Below are 21,497 nucleotides of genomic sequence, written 5' to 3' on the forward strand. Positions count from 1 at the left end.
CCATATGATCCAAATAGCTTTGTATGACTGCCCTGGCCCCATCATAACACCAGTCTTTGTGTCATCCACAAATTCTATCAGCTGTGATTATGAAAATGTGGAATAGTATCAGGCCTCATATTGATCCATGGGGAACCCCATGATAAAAACACCATTTGATGATGATTCCCCGTTGACTACTAATTTTTTAGATCAGTCATTTAGCTACTTGTCACATGCTTTATTTATATTCTATAATGCTATTTTTTGATCAGAATGTTGTGCGGTACTAAGTCAAATGCCTTACAAAAGTCTAAGGGCTTATCTACACATGAAAGTTTACTTTGGAAGAAGGCAGGGTATGTATTTTAAGCCAATTAACTATTCTTGACTATTTCCAAGTATGGACGCTTTTATGCCAGAATAAGAGTGCCTTATTTCAATTTAGTTTAATCCATGTACTAAACTAATTTTGAATAAAGCACTCTTATTCTGGAATAAGAGTGTCCACACTTGGTATTGATCTGGAATAGTTCATCAGGAATAGCTTTTCCAGATTAACCAAACTTGTAATTTCAGCAAAGAATGAAATCAGGTTTGTTTGTCATTGTTCTGTGCAGCTGCCTCTTTCTCTGTTTTGTGACGCTTGGCTGTGAATTCGGTTCTGCTGTTGCCAGACACATATCTTTTCTGCAGAAGAACCTCAAAGTCAACTGACTGAGTAGATACTTGATGAATTACTGCAGTAATGTATCAGCGGGAAGGGCAGAACTGTATCACTGAGTGACCAAGAGGAAAATGTCAGGGGAAATCAGAGAATATTGGCACAATGACTGAATCTAACAAATTATAGTTTCTGTATAAATTATTGGACTAATTCTACCCGTAGATACAGACTGGCAGACACATGAACACACCCCTATTAAGAAAGGGGTGTGTGTGGGGGTGTGTGTACGCGTGTGCAGAATTTGGCCTTATGTACTGTCATTGAAAGGCAGTCAATTTTTGGTGAAATGTGCTAAATCTTTCCCAAGCATACTGTAAAACTACACAACATTTTAATTTTAAGAGAGGAAAAGAAGAATGTGATATTGAATGAAAGAGGAAATTTCAGGTAGGCAGATTATTTCCACCTGGGGATTTGGCCAGAATGCTGGAGTTAGGTTAATATCCTTGCCCTTCTGAAGAGTGCTGTGAGATTTTTCACTACTTAACATTTTACATCTCATTTGAATGATGATAATTCCAGCAACATAGTGCCAGTGTGCACCCTACTGGGATGCTGTTCAAAGAGAAGAGACCAGTAAAGAAAGAGTTTCCTTCTGAATGCTTCCTACCTGGTTTTTCCCAAGGACTCTCATTCAATTACTTATCTGGCCATAATACAAGAAGCCAAGCTTCTCCACTCAGAATGGAATCCAGGAATATAGCAGATCAAGATATGCCCAGGACTACATATATTCAACACCCCATAGTTAGTTGCTATAATTTTAGTAGTTTAGTAGCTGTTACACAAATGAACACAATCTTTACACAAACCTTTTAAAAGAAAAGAGATATGAGATCAAAGTTTGAAACAAACTTCTTAATTATGCAAGCAAAATTTGCAGAGGCATCTTTTCACAGGTAACTGAATGCACAAAATAGATGCACTTGCAAAATTTGCAGGAGTCTTTAAGGAGGCTGTTAGAAAACACACTCCAAAAGAGATCAAAATGTTTCTTGGAATCACAAAATGCACAAAACAATTGGTGGTTTTTAAAAGAAAAGGTTAGTCTATAAACCATCAAAAGGAAACTGCTACCAGTTGCTCAAAGAGAGCTGCTCTGCAGAATGACTCCGCTTTTCCTCCCTTGTTTGATTGTTGATGATTCCTTTGACAGACATCTGTTCAGAACAGCGGGTAACTGACTAATAGTGTTTCTTTTATCAACGTATCAGCACAAGAAAATTCATCTATGACTCCACCATCCAACACTGTTCAGTCAACTGCAGGTAAGACTACATCCTTTTATACTCTTATTTATGATCTGTTTAGAACAGACACATTAATCAATGATGTTTCATAGATTCCTGAAGTTGAAGGCAACAAAGGACCATTAGCTCTTTTAATCTGACCGAGTGTATAGTAAAGGCCATTACATTTCATTCAGCTACCCCTGTATTAAGTCCAATCATTTGTGTTTGGCTAAAGCATATTATCCAGAAAAGCATCCAGTCTTGATCTGAAGACATCAATAGATGCTTCCTTTGGTAGCTTGTTCCAATGATTAATCACGCTTACTGTTTAAAAATGTGTGCCTTATTTCTCATTTGAATTTTGTCCGGCTTCAGCTTCCAGCCTTTGGTTCTCTTTATGCCTTTCTCTGCTAGATTAAAGAACCTTTAGTACCTGGTATTTTCTTCCCGTGAAGGCATTTGCACACTATAATCAAGTCACCACACACCTTCTTTTAAATAAACTCTTTAAATCTCTCACTTTAAGGCATTTTCTCCAGCACTCAAACCATTTCTGTGGCTTTGTAATGCACCCTTTCTGATTTTTCAATATCTTTTTTTACAGTTGGTCTCACCAATGCTGTATTCCAAAGTAAAATCACTTCCCTACTTACTACTCCTCTGTCTATACAGTCAAGCCCTTTTTACCATGGCATCACACTGGGAGCTCATGTGGAGTTGCTTGACCACTATGTCCCATAAATCCTTTTCTGAGTTACTGCTTTCTAGGGTACAGACCCCCATTCTGTAGACATGGCCTGCATTGCTTGTTCCTAGGTGTATAACTTTTCATTTGGTTAAATTAAAATGCATTTTATCCGAATGGACTCAATTTATCATGTCATCCAAATAGCTCTGTATGCTTGTCCTGGGCCCATCATACCACCAATTGTTGTGTCATCCACAAATTCTATCAGCTGTGATGATGTATCTACTTTCGGATCATTGATGAAAATATTGCATAGTATCAGGGCTAGTACTGATCCATGGGGAACCCCATGATAAACACACCGTTTGATGATGATTCCCCATTGAGAACTAATTTTTTATGTCAGTAATGTATCAGTGGGAAGGGCAGAAATGTTTCACTTAGTTACCAAGAGGAAAATGTCAAGGGAGATCAGAGAAAATTGACACAATGACTGCCTCTAGCATAGAGTGCTTTACCCTGCACTTTCAAAGAGGTACATAGATATTATACTATTTGATTGTGTTAACATCAAGAGTAGTTGCTAGGCTGCAAAGCCTGTGCACTATGTTGAAAGTTTAGTGGTTAGACTTCACTTATTGCCTTGCAGCTCAGATTAAAAAATTTGTGCATAGCAAGGTAATGCAATGAGCTAGCACCATATGCTGCAGCTTGAACCTAGTCACTAAATGGTACGCAAATGGGGTTGCAGGAGAGGACCGTGAGGCTCAAGGGTTTGTAGAATACAGAGTTTTTTATTTCTAGCCCACCAATTCAGATATGACCAGATATCACTAATGGTGGGGGCGGGGAGAACCACCTCTTAAGACCATACAATGAGCTGGATTCCCCACTGCCTTGTGTCACCATTTACAGCTGTGCCAAGTGGGCATGAAATATTACTAAATCATCCTTTATCATTTTGCATGCACTTGGCACAAAGTAAATGATAAAATAAGGTGAAAAATTAAGCTCTCCTATATTTTTAAAAGCCCCATATCTGACCCTCTCCCTCCAAGGTCTCTAAAGGTATTTCCATATTCCATCTTATTTGATAGTCATTTCCGTAAAGTGAAAGGATGCACTTCTGGCTATGAAAAAATTGGGGGAATAGGAACCTTTCTTCAGAAGGAGCCATTGTTTGGAGACCTTCCCCATGGAAAAGAAAAATCGAGATTAGCATCTTCCAGAAATGTGAATTAGCAAATTATCAATATACTGCATACTTTACAAAGCAAAGCCTAGATTAATAGAAAAGGGGGTGTCTAAACAGAGCTTTGTTGCCCTAGTATGAGATATGGGCAAGGAAAGAATGACTCTGCCATTTTAGGCCAGCTTTGTTAGTATACCATTCACAGATCTATAATATAGTATAGAGCACACAGATTCCTCTGGTTTCTAATCAGCTAATACTTTACAAGTCATATCTCAGCTCTCTCAATCTGGCTGATCTCAGAAATGCTAATGCGAGTGCAGTGTGCTGAGCAAAAGGAACAAAGCTGACTGCTCTACTCAGCAGCCAATACAGGGGGACGACATGAGTACTATGAATGGAGTCACGTCATAATAACAGTGTGCTGCTCTATGTCTACACCATAGAATGTTAATACATCACAATATGTCATGATGCAAAGCCAAACATCAGGATGTCACACTGTGTGATGATTTAATGCCTCTCTGCTGATTCTATTCACTAATGAAGCCGATCTCTTCCGCCTAAACTTGATTATCATGGCCCTGATTGTCTGCTGCCCCACACCTTATGCAGTCATTGGCAGCAGTATGGGGTGGGTGTAAAAAAGTAGTGTTGTACACTCACTGTGCAGTCATATTGACAGCCCCAGCATGCAAAAATCATGACTCAAGCAAAAAAAAAAAGATTTAAAATCAGAAGATTTAAAAAAATATATAAATTTGGTGGTTCTTTAAATTTGTCTTCTAATTTCTGAGCCTTTAATGTGCACTTGGGTCATGTTCTCAGAACTTTTCTCCACAACCATGAAGGCTGGAAATTTTTTGTGATCAAAGCTAAGATTTTCACAAAATTACCTGGTTCCAGCCACTGGTGCTTTTAAAAAAAAGCACCATTTATTGTAATAATCTCCCAAGAGTTGGCTTTTCACTGGTGTAGATGATGACACAAGATACCTTGAATATGCTGCACGCCCATGTATTGTTATTTGTCTCCCATTCCTTTGACCATACTCTAAACAACAAATTATGGACTGTTTATGAGACTAAGGCTGTCCTATACCTAAAATTTCTGCTAGTGTAATTATATGGGTTAGGAGTTTGACTAGTGTAACAACAGTTACATTTACCATTCGAGCTCATTTTGGTTGGGGAACTGGTATAAACCATACCAGCAAGAGAACACTAGGTCTTTCAAACATAGACAAGGCCTACAGTTGGTGTAGCTCTCATTCCATTGTGAGTGAATTAGAGCATGGACAATTGAATAAGAAGTGGTGAGCCATCTTCAGGAGAAATTAGCAAATCAGTGGTTCACTAGAATAATTCTATACCACCAAGCATTACAACAGAAACCCCTATGCTTCCATGTGATTTAGCCATGCAGTGCCCACTAATTTCAGTTTGCTGTGAATGTAAGTGGTATAGCTAAATCCTGCACATCTTTGGGAACATAAGGGAAAACATTATGCTCCTAAATGTTACAAATGCTTTGTATCCACATTAACTCCTCTCATATTTTAGCACCAAACAGACCTGGAAGATGTTTGCACTAACACAATCCTTTATATTACTTTTCAGTTTCCAGTGATTCAACCATTACTATAAACAGTAGTATAAATGTCTCAGGTAAGCTCTCAATGTTTTCACTTTGCCTGGGATTCAGCGGTCTCTGTCACCTGCTGTGCATGTAAGACAATGAGAGAGATTCTCTACAGCACAAACTTGAGTATGCTTTCAAGGAAGATTTTTTTTGGTTTTGGAATATAAATGTCAGTAGAGAATTGTGCTGAACTCCTCGGAGCTGCCTGTGAAACCTTAATTCATAGAATCATAGACTTTAAAGTCAGAAGGGACCATTATGTCTGACCTCCTGCACAACACAGTCCACAGAATCTCACCCACCCACTTCTGTATCAAACTCCTAACCTATGTCTGAGCTATTGAAGTCCTCAAATCATGGTTTAAAGACTTCAAGGTCCAGAGAATCCTCCAGCAAGTGACCCATGCCCCACGCTGCAGAGGAAGGCAAAAAAAACCCAGGGCCTCTGCCAATCTGCCCTGGAGGAAAATTCCTTCCTGACCCCAAATATGGCAATCAGTTAAACTCTGAGCATGTGGGCAAGACTCCCCAGCCAGACACCCAGGAAAGAATTCCCTTTAGTAACTCAGATCCCACCCCATCTAACATCCCATCACAGGCCATTGGACATGTTTACCGCTAATAGTAAAAGATCAATTAATTGCCAAAATTAGGCTATCCCATCATACCATCCCCTCCATAAACTTATCAAGCTTAGTCTTGAAGCCAGATATGTCTTTTCCCCCCACTGTTCCACTTGGAAGACTGTTCCAGAACTTCACTCCTCTGATGCTTAGAAACCTTCGTCTAATTTCAAGTCTAAACTTCCTGATGGCCAGTTTATATCTATTTGTTCTTGTGTCCACATTGGTACTGAGCTTAAATAATTCCTCTCCCTCCCTGGTATTTATTTCTCTGATATATTTATAGAGAGCAATCATATTTCCCCTCAGCCGCCTTCTGGTTAGGCTAAACAAGCCAAGCTCTTTGAGTCTCCTTTCATATGACAGGTTTTCCATTCCTTGGATCATCTTAGTAGCCCTCCTCTGTACCTGTTCCAGTTTGAATTCATCCTTCTGAGACATGGGAGACCAGAACTGGACACAGTATTCCAGATGAGGTCTCACCAGTGCCTTGTCTAATGGTACTAACACCTTCCTATCTCTACTGGAAATACCTCGCTTGATGCATCCCAAGATTGCATTAGCTTTTTTCACGGCCATATCACATTGCCGGCTCATAGTCATCCTGTGATCAACCAATACTCCGAGGTCCTTCTCCTCCTCTGTTACTTCCAACTGATGCGTCCCCAGCTTATAACAAAAATTCTTGTTATTAATCCCTAAATGCATGACCTTGCACTTTTCACTATTAAATTTCATCCTATTACTATTACTCCAGTTTACAAGGTCATCCAGATCTTCCTGTATGATATTCCTGTCCTTCTCTGTATTGGCAATATCTCCCGGCTTTGTGTCATCCGCAAACTTTATTAGCATATTCCCATTTTTTGTGCCAAGGTCAGTAATAAAAAGATGAAATAAGATTGGTCCCAAAATTGATCCCTGAGGAACTCCAGTAGTAACCTCCCTCCAGCCTGACAGTTCACCTTTCAGTACGACCCATTGTCGTCTCCCTTTTAACCAGTTCCTTATCCACCTTTCAGTTTTCATATTGATCCCTATCTTTTCCAATTTAGCTAATAATTCCCCATGTGGAACCATATCAAATGCCTTATTGAAATCGAGGTAAATTAGATCCACTGCATTTCCTTTGTCTAAAAAAATCTGTTACCTTCTCAAAGAAGGAGATCAGGTTGGTTTGGCGTGATTTACCTTTTGTAAAACCATGTTGTATTTTGTCCCAATTACCACTGATCTCAATGTCCTTGACTACTTTCTCCTTTAAAAATTTTTCCAAGACCTTGCATACTACAGATGTCAAACTGACAGGCCTGTAGTTACCCAGATCACTTTCTTTTTCTTTTCTTAAAAATAGGAACTACATTAGCAATTCTCCAGTCATACGGTACAACCCCTGAGTTTACAGATTCATTACAAATTCTTGCTAATGGGCTTGCAATTTCATGTGCCAGTTCCTTTAATATTCTTGGATGAAGATTATCTGGGCCTCCTGATTTAGGTCCATTAAACTGTTAGAGTTTGGCTTCTACCTCAGATGTGGTATTATCTACCTCCATATCCTCATTCTCATTTGTCATCCTGCCATTATCCCTAAGCTCCTCATTATACTCATTAAAGACTGAGGCAAACTATTTTTTTAGATATTGGGCCATGCCTAGATTATCCTTAACCTGCATTCCATCCTCAGTATTTAGTGGTCCCACTTCTTCTTTCTTTGTTTTCTTCTTATTTATATGGCTATAGAAGCTTTTACTATTGGTTTTAATTCCCTTTACGAGGTCCAACTCTACATGGCTTTTGGCCTTTCTCACTTTATCCCTACATGTTCTGACCTCAATAAAGTAGCTTTCCTTGCTGATCACTTCCATCTTCCACTCCTTATAGGCTTTCTGTTTTTTCTTAATCACCTCTCTGAGATGCTTGCTCATCCAGCTTGGTCTACAACTCCTGCCTATTAATTTTTCCCCTTTCTTGGGATGCAGGCTTCTGATAGTTTCTGCAACTTTGACTTGAAGTAATTCCAGGCCTTTAGATCCACAAGTTCTTCAGTCTAATCCACTTCCCTAACTAATTTCCTTATTTTTTTAAAGTTAGCCCTGCACTTACACAATCCTTTATATTAATTTTCAGTTTCCAGTGATTCAACCATTACTATAAGCAGTAGTACAAATGTCTCAGGTAAGCTCTCAAGGTTTTCACTGTGCAACCTTAATTCAGTCCCATTGTGCATATGCGTTATGATATAGTCTTTAATTACATGATTGCATACTATCTTTTCCACTGGATCCCTGCCTCATTTGTTGCAAAGGATGGATATTGCCCAATTGATGAGCAGTTATTCAATATTTTCTTTTATCCTCATTGATCAATGTATGGCCCCATGCACACTGTTGAAATCATGCTCTGGAGACAGAATTATTAATTTCTTTATGGGCTTTTCTCTGGCAATCTGAGGGCTTATAGTATTTGAGGGCTTCACAATCATTTATTCATCTCTCTTTACAACTGTTATGTGAGATGAAGGGGTGTTATTATTTGTATTTTACAGATGGGGAGCAGAGGCACAGAGAGATTAAGGTCAAAATATCCACTAATTTTGGGTACCCAATTTGAGCTGTCTAGAACATGATCTTTCAGAGTTCTTAATATTATGTAGCATTTCATATGTCAGAGCACAGCTCCCACTGAATTCAGTTGCAGCTGTGAGCACTCAGCACTTCTGCAAATTGGACTACAGGGTCTTGAGTTGGGCAGCCAGTAAATGAGAAACACACAATTAGTAACCGCCCATAAAAAGTTTAGTTTAAGTGATTTGCCTGCCATCACACAAGAACTCTGGCAGAGATAGGGATAGAATCCAGTTTCCAGAGCAGCATTCAGCTGTATTAACCATGGGACCATCCTTTCTCTTCCTGCAAATAGTTGCCTCATCCACTACACACCTTCCAACTTCTACAACAAATGAAGAAGAGGTCCCATGGACAACAGTTTCCTTCACTACACAACTCTGATTTGTCCCTAACACAACTCCAGCATATGCACTGAATGACACAGGAGTTGTATGGAAAAAATACTATGTGATCAGGCAGTTAAAGACTGTGTCATAATGCATATGCACAAGGGGGGATGAATTAAGGTTGTAGTGGCAACCTTAATTTTGGCATTTCCTAACTTTTGAGGGCTTAATTTTGCAATCCTAATAACGTTCTTTTAATGTAGGGTATTTTAATGCAATTTCTTTGCTTTTTAAAAAAAGCAAACTGAAAAAACAAAGTCTGTCATCCTTAGAAGCTGTGAGGGGATGGAGTATCTAGTGAGGATGGAATCTTCAGAGATTTTAGCTGCTAAAACTGAAGAAGTCTCTATTAAGCATGTATGAACTGTGATTTTTTTTCAAAGGCCAAGTTTTGGTGAATTTTCATGAGGATGGAAAAAGGCACATCCTTGAGAAAACAGCCATTCCCTGCCAAATTTCAAGTCCTTGCTCCAAAGATTAAGGGTGCTACAGCTGATTAAAGAAAAGATTACTAGAATTTATTAACATGAGCAAAACAACAAAACTATTTCCCTAGGCTTGTTCTTGGAAACGGCTGAACATTTTCACTAAACATTCCCTCCCTCCTCTCAGAAAAATTCAGCCTGCAGAAGACATCCAACATTACTGGTCAGTAGTCAGACTGACTGCTGCAACCTACTGAGTTCATTTTACTAATTAGCTCGGACTATTTATGTTGCCAGATTGAGCATCCTGTCAATCAGTCCTGTGGATTTCAAATAGGACAAAGGACACTTAACTTGTTCATCTGATCCTACCACCCCCGTGACCAGAGCTATTTTTAATTCCAAAGTTGGTTTTGTTTTGTTTTTCCCTAGGGCAGTGTTTCCCAAACGTGGGACACTGCTTGTTTAGGGAAAGCCCCTGGCAGGCCGGGCCACTGTCCGCGGTTCACTGTTCCAGGCCAATGGGGGCTGCTGGAAATGGTGGCCAGTCCCTCTGTCGGCGCCACTTCCAGCAGCTCCCATTGGCCTGGAGCAGCGAACTGCAGCCAGTGGAAGCCGCGATCGGGCGGACCTGCATGCAAAATTTGCAGCAGTACCTCTTCACAGGTCACTGAATGCACAAAATAGATGCACTTGCAAAATTTGCAGGAGTATTTAAGGAGGCTGTTGGAAAACACACTCGAAAAGAGATCAAAATGTTTCTTGGAATCACAAAATGCACAAAACAATTGTCAGTTTTTAAAAAATAAGGTTAATCCATAAACCATCAAAGGAAAGTATTACCAGCTGCTCAAAGAGAGCTGCTCTACAGAATGACTCCACTTTTCCTCCCTTGTTTGATTGTTGATTATTCCTTTGACAGACATCTGTTCATAACAGTGGTTAACTGACTAATAGTGTTTCTTTTATCAAAATATCAGCACAAGAAAATTCATCTATGACTCCACCATCCAAAACCATTCATTTAACTGCAGGTAAGACTACATCCTTTTATAATCTTATTTATGATCTGTTTAGAACAGACATATTAATCAATGATGTTTCATAGATTCCTGAAGTTGAAGGCAACAAAGGACCATTAGCTCTTTTAATCTGACTGAGTGTATAGTAAAGGCCATTACATTTCATTCAGCTACCCCTGTATTGAGTCCAATCACTTGTGTTTGGCTAAAGTATATTATCCAAAAAGCATCCAGTCTTGATATGAAGACATCAATAGATGCTTCCTTTGGTAGCTTGTTCCAATGATTTATCACCCTTACTGTTTTAAAATGTGTGCCTTATTTCTCATTTGAATTTTGTCTGGCTTCAGCTTCCAGCCTTTGGTTCTCTTTATGCCTTTCTCTGCTAGATTGAAGAACCCTTTAGTACCTGGTATTTTCTTCCCATGAAGGCGTTTACACACTATAATCAAGTCACCACACACCTTCTTTTTAATAAGCTCTTTAAATCTCTCACTTTAAAGCATTTTCTCCAGCACTCAAACCATTTCTGTGGTTTTGTAATGCACCCTTTCTGATTTTTCAATATCTTTTTTTTACAATTTGGATACCAGAACTATATATACTGTTCCAGTATTGGTCTCAACAATGCAGTATTCAGAAGAAGAATCACTTCCCTACTTACTACTTCCCTGTTCATACATCCAAGGATCGCATTAGCCCTTTTAATCATGGCATCACACTTGGAGCTCGTGGAGTTGCTTGACCACTATGACCCATAAATCCTTAATAAATCCTTTTCTAGGTTATTGCTTTCTAGGATACAGACCCCCATTCTGTAGACATGGCCTGCATTGCTTGTTCCTAGGTGTATAACTTTTAATTTGGTTATCTTATAATGCATTTTATCCGAATGGACCCATGCATCAAATAGCTTTGTATGACTGCCCTGCCCCATCATAACACTAATCTTTGTGTCATCCACAAATTCTATCAGCTGTGATGATATATCTGCTTTCAGATCATTCATGAAAATGTTGAATAGTATCAGGCCTAGTACTGATCCATGGGGAACCCCATGATAAAAACACCATTTGATGATGATTCCCCATTGAGAACTAATTTTTTAGATCAGTCATTTAGCTACTTATCACATGCTTTATTGGTATTCTATAGTGCTAATTTTTAATCGGAATGTGGTGCGGTACTAAGTCAAATGCCTTACAAAAGTCTAAGGGCTTATCTACACATGAAAGTTTACTTTGGAAGAAGGCAGGGTACATATTTTAAGCCAATTAACTATTCCTGACTATTTCCAAGTGTGGATGCTTTTATGCCAGAATAAGAGTGCCTTATTTCAATTTAGTTTAATCCATGTACTAAACTAATTTGAATAAAGCACTCTTATTCTGGAATAAGAGTGTCCACACTTGGAGTTAATCAGGAATAGTTCATCAGGAATAGCTTTTCCAGATTAACCAAATTTGTAATTTCAGCAAAGAATGAAATCAGGTTTGTTTGACATTGTTCTGTACAGCAGCCTCTTTCTCTGTTTTGTGATGCTTTCTTGTGAATTCGGTTCTGCTGTTGCCAATCAGACACACATCTTTTCTGCAGAAGAACCCCAAAGTCAACTGACTGAGTAAATAATTGATGAATTACTATAATAATGTATCAGTGGGAAGGGCAGAACTGTATCCAAGAGGAAAATGTCAGGGGAAATCAGAGACTCTTGACACGGTGACTGCATCTAACAAATTATAGTTTCTGTATAAATTATTGGACTAATTCTACTCTTAGATACATACAGATGGACACAAGCACAAACTCGTATTAAAAGGGTGTGTGTGTGTGTGTGTGTGTGTGTGTGTGTGTGTGTGTGTGTGTGTGTGTGTATCTGAGGACAGAATTTGGCCTTATGTACTGTCATTGAAAGGCAGTCTATTTTTTGGTGAAATGTGCTAAATTTTTCCCAAGATGTCGTAAAACTACACAACATCCCAATTTTAGGAGAGGAAGAGAAGAATGTGATATTGAATGAAAGAGGGAATTTCAGGTAGGCAGATTATATCCACTTTGGGATTTGACCAGAATGCTGACGTTAGGTTAATATCATCGCCCTTCTGAAGAGTGCTATGAGATTTTTCACTACTTAACGTTTTACATCTCATTTGAATGATGATCATTCCAGCAGCATAGTGCCAGTGTGCACCCTACTGGGATGTTTTTCAAAGAGAAGAGTCCAGCAAAGAAAGAGTTTCTTTCTGAATGCTTCCTACGTGGTTTTTCCCAAAGACTCTCATTCAATTACTTATCTGGTCATAATACAAGAAGCCAAGCTTCTCCACCCAGAATGGAATCCAGGATTATAGCCCACTTAGAGGAGATAAAGATATGCCCAGGATTATATACTAAACACCCCATAGTTAGTTCCTACAAGTTTAGTAGTTTAATAGCTGTTACACAAATGTAACTATGACATTTTAAAAGAAAAGGTATGTGGTCAAATTTGAAATACACTTCTTAGTTATGCAAGCAAAATTTGCAGCAGTACCTCTTCACAGGTCACTCAAAGCACAAAATAGATGCACTTGCAAAATTTGCAGGAGTCTTTAAGGAAGCTGTTAGAAAACACACTCCAAAAGAGATCAAAATGTTTCTTTGCATCACAAAATGCACAAAACAATTGGCAGTTTTTAAAAGATAAGGTTAATCCATAAACCATCAAAGGAAAGTATTACCAGCTGCACAAAGAGAGCTGCTCTGCAGAATGACTCCACTTTTCCTCCGTTGTTTGATTGTTGATTATTCCTTTGACATACATCTGTTCAGAACAGTAGTTAACTTACTAATAGTGTTTCTTTTATCAAAATATCAGCACAAGAAAATTCATCTATGACTCCACCATTCAAGAGCATTCAGTCAACTGCAGGTAAGACTACATCCTTTTATAATCTTATTTATAATCTGTTTAGAACAGACACATTAATCAATGATGTTTCATAGATTCTTGAAGTTTAAGGGCACGAGGAACCATTAGATCTTTTTATCTGACCGAGTATATAGTAAAGGCCATTATATTTCATCCAGCTACCCCTGTATTAAGTCCAATCATTTGTGTTTGGCTAAAGCATATTATCCAGAAAAGCAGCCAGTCTTGATCTGAAGACATCAATAGATGCTACCAAAGGAAGCTTGTTCCAATAATTAATCACCCTTACTGTTTAAAAATGTGTGCCTTATTTCTCATTTGAATTTTGTCTGGCTTCAGCTTCCAGCCTTTGGTTCTCTTTATGCCTTTCTCTGCTAGATTGAAGAACCCTTTAGTACCTGGTATTTTCTTCCCGTGAAGGCGTTTACACACTATAATCAAGTCACCACGCAACTTGCTTTTTAATGGGCTCTTTAAATCTCTCACTTTAAGGCATTTTCTCCAGCCCTCACTCCATTTCTGTGGCTTTGTAATGCACACTTTCCAATTTTTTAATCTTTTTTTTTTACAGTGTGGACACCAGAACTATATATCCTGTTCCAGTATTGGTCTCACCAATGCTGTATTCCAAAGTAAAATCACTTCCCTACTTACTACTCCTCTGTCTATACATTGAAGCCCTTTTTACCATGGCATCGCATTGGGAGCTCATGTGGAGTTGCTTGACCACTATGACCCATAAATCCTTTTGTGAGTTATTGCTTTCTAGGATACACACCCCCATTCTGTTGACATGGCCTGTAATGCTTGTTCCTTGGTGTATATCTTTTCATTTGGTTATATTAAAATGCATTTTATCCAAATGGACCCATTTTATCATGTGATCAAATAACTCTGTATGATTGCCCTGGCCACATCATACCACCAATCTTTGTGTCATCCACAAATTCTATCTGCTGTGATGATGTATCTGCTTTTGGATCATTCATAAAAATGTTGAATACTATCAGGCCTTGTACTAATCCATGGGGAACCCAACAATAAGCACACCATTTGATGATGATTCCCCTTTGAGAACTAACTTTTTAGACCAGTCATTTAGCTACTTATCACATGCTTTATTGGTATTCTATAGTGCTAATTTTTTAATTGGAATGTGGTGCAGTACTAAGTCAATGCCTTACAAAAGTCTAAGGGCTTATCTACACATGAAAGTTTACTTTGGAAATAGGCAGGATATGTATTTAAAGCCAATTAACTATTCCTGACTATTTCCAAGTGTGGATGCTTTTATGCCAGAATAAGAGTGCCTTATTTCAATTTAGTTTAATCCATGTACTAAACTAATTTGAATAAAGCACTCTTATTCTGGAATAAGAATGTCCACACTTGGAGTTGATCAGGAATAGTTGTAATTTCAGCAAAAAATGAAATCAGGTTTGTTTGACATTGTTCTGTACAGCAGCCTCTTTCTCTGTTTTGTGATGCTTTCTTGTGAATTTGGTTCTGCTGTTGCCAATCAGACACATATCTTTTCTGCAGAAGAACCCCAAAGTCAACTGACTGAGTAGATACTTGATGAATTACTGCAGTAATGTATCAGCGGGAAGGGCAGAACTGTATCACTGAGTGACCAAGAGGAAAATGTCAGGGGAAATCAGAGAATATTGACACAACGACTGAATGTAACAAATTATAGTTTCTATATAAATTGTTGGACTAATTCTACAATTAGATACAAACTGACAGACACATGGTGTGTCTTGAGTGCGGGGGGCAGAATTTGGCCTTATGTACTGTGATTGAAAGGCAGTCATTTTTTTGGTGAAATGTGCTAAATCTTTCCCAAGCATATTGTAAAACTACACAATATCTCAATTTTAGGAGAGGAAGAGAAGAATGTGATACTGAATGAGAGAGGGAATTTCAGGGATGCAGATTATATCCACCTGGGGATTTGGCCAGAATGTTGAAGTTAGGTTAATATCCTTGCCCTTCTGAAGAGTGCTGTGAGATTTTTCACTACTTAACATTTTACATCTCATTAGAATGATGGTGATTCAAGCAGTATAATGCCAGTGTGCACCCTACTGGGATGTAGTTCAAAGAGAAGAGACCAGCAAAGAAAGTGTTTCCTTCTGAATGCTTCCTACCTGGTTTTTCCCAAGGACTCATATTCAATTACTTATCTGGCCATAATACAAGAAGCCAAGCTTCTCCACTCAGAATGGAATCCAGGAATATAGCAGATCAAGATATGCCCAGGACTACATATATTCAACACCCCATAGTTAGTTGCTATAATTTTAGTAGTTTAGTAGCTGTTACACAAATGAACACAATCTTTACACAAACCTGTTAAAAGAAAAGATATGAGGTCAAAGTTTGAAACAAACTTCTTAATTATGCAAGCAAAATTTGCAGAGGCATCTTTTCACAGGTAACTGAATGCACAAAATAGATGCACTTGCAAAATTTGCAGGAGTCTTTAAGGAGGCTGTTAGAAAACACACTCCAAAAGAGATCAAAATGTTTCTTGGAATCACAAAATGCACAAAACAATTTTAAAAGATAAGGTTAATCCATAAACCAGCTGCCCAAAGAGAGCTGCTCTGCAGAATGACTCCACTTTTCCTCCCTTGTTGGATTGTTGATTATTCCTTTGACAACATCTGTTCATAACAGTGGTTAACTTACTAATAGTGTTTCTTTTATCAAAATATCAGCACAAGAAAATTCATCTATGACTCCACCATCCAATAGCAATAAGTCAACTGCAGGTAAGACTACATCCTTTTATAATCTTATTTATAATCTGTTTAGAACAGACACATTAATCAATGATGTTTCATAGATTCTTGAAGTTTAAGACAACAAGGGACCATTAGATCTTTTTATCTGACCGAGTATGTAGTAAAGGCCATTACATTTCATTCAGCTACCCCTGTATTGAGTCCAATTACTTGTGTTTGGCTAAAGCATATTATCCTGAAAAGCATCCAGTCTTGATCTGAAGACCTCAATAGATGCATCCTTTGGTAGCTTGTTCCAATGATTAATCACCCTTACTGTTTAAAAATATTTGGCTCATTTCTCATTTGAATTTTTTCTGGCTTCAGCTTCCATAGAATAATAGAATATCAGGGTTGGAAGGGACCTCAGGAGTCATCTAGTCCAACTCTCTGCTCAAAGCAGGACCAATCCCCAACTAAATCATCCCAGCCAGGGCTTTGTCAAGCCTGACCTTAAAAACCTCTAAGGAAGGAGATTCCACCACCTTCCTAGGTAACCCATTCTAGTGTTTCACCACCCTCCCAGTGAAAACGTTTTTCCTCATATCCAACCTAAACCTCCTCCACTGCAACTTGAGTCCATTACTCCGTGTTTTGTCATCTGCTACCACTGAGAACAGTCTAGATCCATCATCTTTGGAACCCCCTTTCAGGTTGTTGAAAGCAGATATCAAATCCCCCCTGATTCTTCTCTTCTGCTGACTAAATAATCCCAGTTCCCTCAGCCTCTCTTCATAAGTCATGTGCTCCAGCCCCTTAATCATTTTTGTTGTCCTCTGCTGGACTCTTTCCAATTTATCCACATCCTTCTTGTAGTGTGGGGCCCAAAACTGGACACCGCACCCCAGATGAGGCCTCACCAATGCCAAATAGAGGCGAACAATCATGTCCCTCGATATGCTGGTAATGGTCCTACTTATATAGCCCAGAATGCTGTTAGCCTTCTTGGCAACAAGGGCACACTGTTGACTCATATCCAGCTTCTTGTCCACTGTAACCCCTAGGTTCTTTTCTACAGAACTGCGGCCTAATCTGTAGCAGTGCATGGGACTCTTACGTAACAAGTGCAGGACTCTGCACTTGTCCTTGTTGAAGCTCATCAGATTTCTTTTGGCCCAGTCCTCTAATTTGTCTAGGTCCCTCTGTATCCTATCCCTACCCTCCAGCGTATCTACCACTCCTCCCAGTTTAGTGTCATCTGCAAACTTGCTGAAGGTGCAATCCACGCCATCCTCCAGTTCATTAATGAAGATATTGAACAAAACCGGCCCCAGGACCGACCCTTGCGGCACTCCGCTTGATACAGGCTGCCCACTAGACATGGAGCCATTGATCGCTACCTGTTGAGCCTGAATATCTAGCCAGCTTTCTATCCAACTTATAGTCCATTCTTTCAGCCCATACTTCTTTAACTTGTTGGCAAGAATACTGTGGGAGACAGTATCAAAAGCTTTGCTAAAGTCACATCCACCACTTTCCCCTCATCCACCGAGCCAGTTATCTCATCATAGAAGGTAATTAGGTTAGTCAGGCATGACTTGCCCTTGGTGAATCCGTGCTGCCTGTTCCTGTTCACTTTCCTCTCCTCTAAGTGCTTCAGAATTGATTCCTTGATGACCTGCTCCATGATTTTTCCAGGGACTGAGGTGAGGCTGACTGGCCTGTAGTTGCCCGGATCCTCCTCCTTCCCTTTTAAAAAGATGGGCACTATATTAGCCTTTTTCCAGTCATCCGGGACCTCCCACGATCACCCTGAGTTTTCAAAGATAATGGCCAATGGCAATCAAATCCGCCAACTCCTTTAGCACCCTCGGATGCAGTGCATCTGGCCCCATGCACTTGTGCTTGTCCAGCTTTTCTAAATAGTCCTGAACCACTTCTTTCTCCACAGAGGGCTGGTCACCTCCTCCCCATGCTGTGCTCCCCAGTGCAGTAGTCTGGGAGCTGACCTTCTTTGTGAAGGCAGAGGCAAAAAAAAAAAGCAATGCTTACATTAGCTTTTTCCACATCCTCTGCCACTAGGTTGCCTCCCTCATTCAGTAATGGGCCCACACTTTCCTTGACCACCTTCTTGTTGCTAACATACCCGAAGAAACCCTTCTTGTTACTCTTAACATCCGTTGCTAGCTGCAATTCCAAGTGTGATTTGGCCTTCCTGATTTCACTCCTGCATGCCTGAGCAATATTTTTATACTCCTCCCTGGTCATTTGTCCAATCTTCCACTTCTTGTAAGCTTCTTTTTTGTGTTTAAGATCAGCAAGGATTTCACTGTTAAGCCAGGCTGGTCGCCTGCCATATTTACTATTCTATCCAGCCTTTAGTTCTCTTTATCCCTTTCTCTGCTAGATTAAAGAACCCTTTAGTACCTGGTATTTTCTTCCCGTGATGTCGTTTACACACTATAATCAAGTCACCATACAACGTTCTTTTTAATAAGCTCTTTAAATCTCTCACTTTAAGGCATTTTCTCCAGCACTCAATCCATTTCTGTGGCTTTGTAATGCACACTTTCCAATTTTTTAATATCTTTTTTACAATGTGGACACCAGAACTATATATGCTATTCGAGATTTGGTCTCACCAATGCTGTATTCAGAAGTAAAATCACTTCCCTACTTACTACTCCCCTTTTTATACATCCAAGGATCTCATTAGCCCTTTTTACCATGGCATCGCACTGGGAGCTCATGTGGAGTTGCTTGACTACTATGACCCATACATAAATCCTTTTCTAAGTTATTGCTTTCTAAGATACAGACCCCCATTCTGTAGACTTGGCCTGTATTGCTTGTTCTTAGGTGAATAACTTTTCATTTGGTTATATAAAAATGCATTTTATCCAAATGGACCCAGTTTATCATGTTATCAAATAGCTCTGTATGCTTACCCTGGCCCCATCATAACACCAATCTTTGTGTTATCCACAAATTCTCTCAGCTCTGATGATATATCTGCTTTCGGATCATTCATGAAAATGTTGAATATTATCAGGCCTTGTACTAATCAGTGGGTAGTGATCGATCTATCGAGGATCGATTTATCACGTCTAGTGTAGATGCTATAAATTGATCCCCAATCATTCTGCCATCGACACCGGAATTCCACCACGGTGAGAGGTGAAAGCGGAGTCGACGGAGGAGCAGCGGCAGTTGATCCCACGCCGCGAGGATGCGAAGTAAGTGATTCTAAGTCGATCTAAGATACGTCAACTTCAGCTACGCTATTCTTGTAGCTGAAGTTGCGTATCTTAGATCGACCCTCCACCCCCAGCATAGACCAGGCCAGAGTGGTATAGCTAAATCCTGCACATCTTTGGAAACATAAGGGAAAGCATTAGGATCCTAAATGTTACAAATGCTTTGTATGCACATTATTAACTTTCATATTTTAGCACCAAACAGACCTGGAAGATGTCTGCACTAACACAATCCTTTATATTACTTTTCAGTTTCCAGTGATTCAACCATTACTATAAACAGTAGTACAAATGTCTCAGGTAAGCTCTCAATGTTTTCACTTTGCCTGGGATTCAGCGGTCTCTATCACCTGCTGTGCATATGAGACAATGAGAGAGATTCTCTACACCACAAACTTGAGCATGCATTTAAAGAAGATTTTTTTTGGTTTTGGAATATAAATGTCAGTAGAAAATTGTGCTGAACTCCTCCGAGCTGTCTGTGCAACCTTAATTGTGCGTATGCGTTATAATATAGTCTTTAATTACATGACTGCATACTATTTTCTCCACTGGATTCCTGCCTTGTTTGTTGCACAGGATGGATGCGCAGGGGTCCCACAGACAACAGTTTCCTTCACTACACAACTCTGATTTGTCCCTAACACAAGTCCAGCATATGCACTGAATGACACAGGAGTTCTGTGGAAAAAATACTATGTGATCATGCAGTTAAAGACTGTGTCATAATGCATATGCACAAGTGGGGATGAATTAAGGTTGTAGTGGCAACCTTAATTTTGGCATTTCCTAACTTTTGAGGGCTTAATTTTGCAATCCTAATAACGTTCTTTTAATGTAGGGTATTTTAATGCAATTTCTTTGCTTTTTAAAAAAAGCAAACTGAAAAAACAAAGTCTGTCATCCTTAGAAGCTGTGAAGGGATGGATTATCTAGTGAGGATGGAATTTTCAGAGATTTCAGCTGCTAAAACTGAAGAAGTCTCTATTAAGCATGTATGAACTGTGATTTTTTTTTTCCAAAGGCCAAGTTTTGGTGAATTTTCATGAGGATGGAAAAAGGCACATCCTTGAGAAAACAGGCATTCCCTGCCAAATTTCAAGTCCTTGCTCTGAAGATTAAGTGTGCTACAGCTGATTAAAGAAAAGATTACCAGAATTTTTTAACATGAGCAAAACAACAAAACTATTTCCCTAGGCTTGTTCTTGGAAATGGCTGAACATTTTCACTAAACATTCCCCCCTCCTCTCAGGAAAAATTCAGCCTGCAGAAGACATCCAACATTACTGGTCAGTAGTCAGACTGACTGCTGCAACCTACTGAGTTCATTTTACTAATTAGCTCAGACTATTTATGTTGCCAGATTGAGCATCCTGTCAATCAGTCCTGTGGATTTCAAATAGGACAAAGGACACTTAACTTGTTTATCTGATCCTACCACCCCCATGACCAGAGCTATTTTTAATTCCCAAGTTGGTTTTGTGTTGTTTTTCCCTAGGGTAAGCAATCCCAGAATCTCCAAAGAATAAATATTAATCAGTCCTCCAGATGATGTCTTATCTATTTACATGGGTGCAAACACTGGGTCTAATTCTGCTCTCTCAGCAATGTAAATAAAAAGTCATATCTCCACTGAAGCAAATAGTTACTTTTGATTTACACCAGTGTCGGTGAGAGCAGAGCTCCCCCCTTCCCACCCACCCCCCAGAAACGTACTGCTTTTCATTTTAACCTATTTTAACATACATCTTTTTTCCTTCTTACTTGGAGTCTTTCCAAATGCAGGGTCCACTCCTGAAGTCGCCATTCAGTCCCTGGTCAGCTAAAACTATCAATGAGATGCATTCTCATTGAAATTTTGCCTAAGGACTTCAGGATTGGACCCCTATGAGGAAAATTTCTCAGATCATAAAATCCAGTACAGTTGGCAGTCTGTGCTCCAGAGAGACCTAAGGTTGCAATAACAGGTGGTATTGTAGCTAGCTGGAGTTGAGTTACATTGGCAAAGTTACAGTCTGCAATATGCCTTTCCCTTGCCAACTGTAAGTCTTT

General features: G+C 39.3%; 1 protein-coding gene across 15 annotated transcripts in view; it reads left to right on the forward strand.

Annotated features, from left to right (window-relative positions):
• EMCN (endomucin) overlaps positions 1–21,497 on the forward strand; it is a 187,676-nt gene that overhangs the window by 112,362 nt on the left and 53,817 nt on the right. For 6 of the 15 annotated variants that reach the window (XM_045019565.1, XM_045019563.1, XM_045019570.1 and 3 more), the window contains 7 exons: positions 1,921–1,974; positions 5,438–5,485; positions 8,213–8,260; positions 10,504–10,557; positions 13,403–13,456; positions 16,183–16,236; positions 19,698–19,745. In XM_045019565.1, coding sequence (XP_044875500.1) covers positions 1,921–1,974; positions 5,438–5,485; positions 8,213–8,260; positions 10,504–10,557; positions 13,403–13,456; positions 16,183–16,236; positions 19,698–19,745 — 360 coding nt within the window. Of the gene's footprint in view, positions 1–1,862; positions 1,975–5,437; positions 5,486–8,212; positions 8,261–10,503; positions 10,558–13,402; positions 13,457–16,182; positions 16,237–19,697; positions 19,746–21,497 lie in introns of all 15 variants that reach the window. The other 9 variants (XM_045019571.1, XM_045019569.1, XM_045019575.1 and 6 more) reach the window with 8 other exon arrangements.

The sequence above is a fragment of the Mauremys mutica genome, chromosome 5 (assembly GCF_020497125.1).
Source record: "Mauremys mutica isolate MM-2020 ecotype Southern chromosome 5, ASM2049712v1, whole genome shotgun sequence".
In the NCBI taxonomy this organism is placed as follows: Eukaryota; Metazoa; Chordata; order Testudines; family Geoemydidae; genus Mauremys; species Mauremys mutica.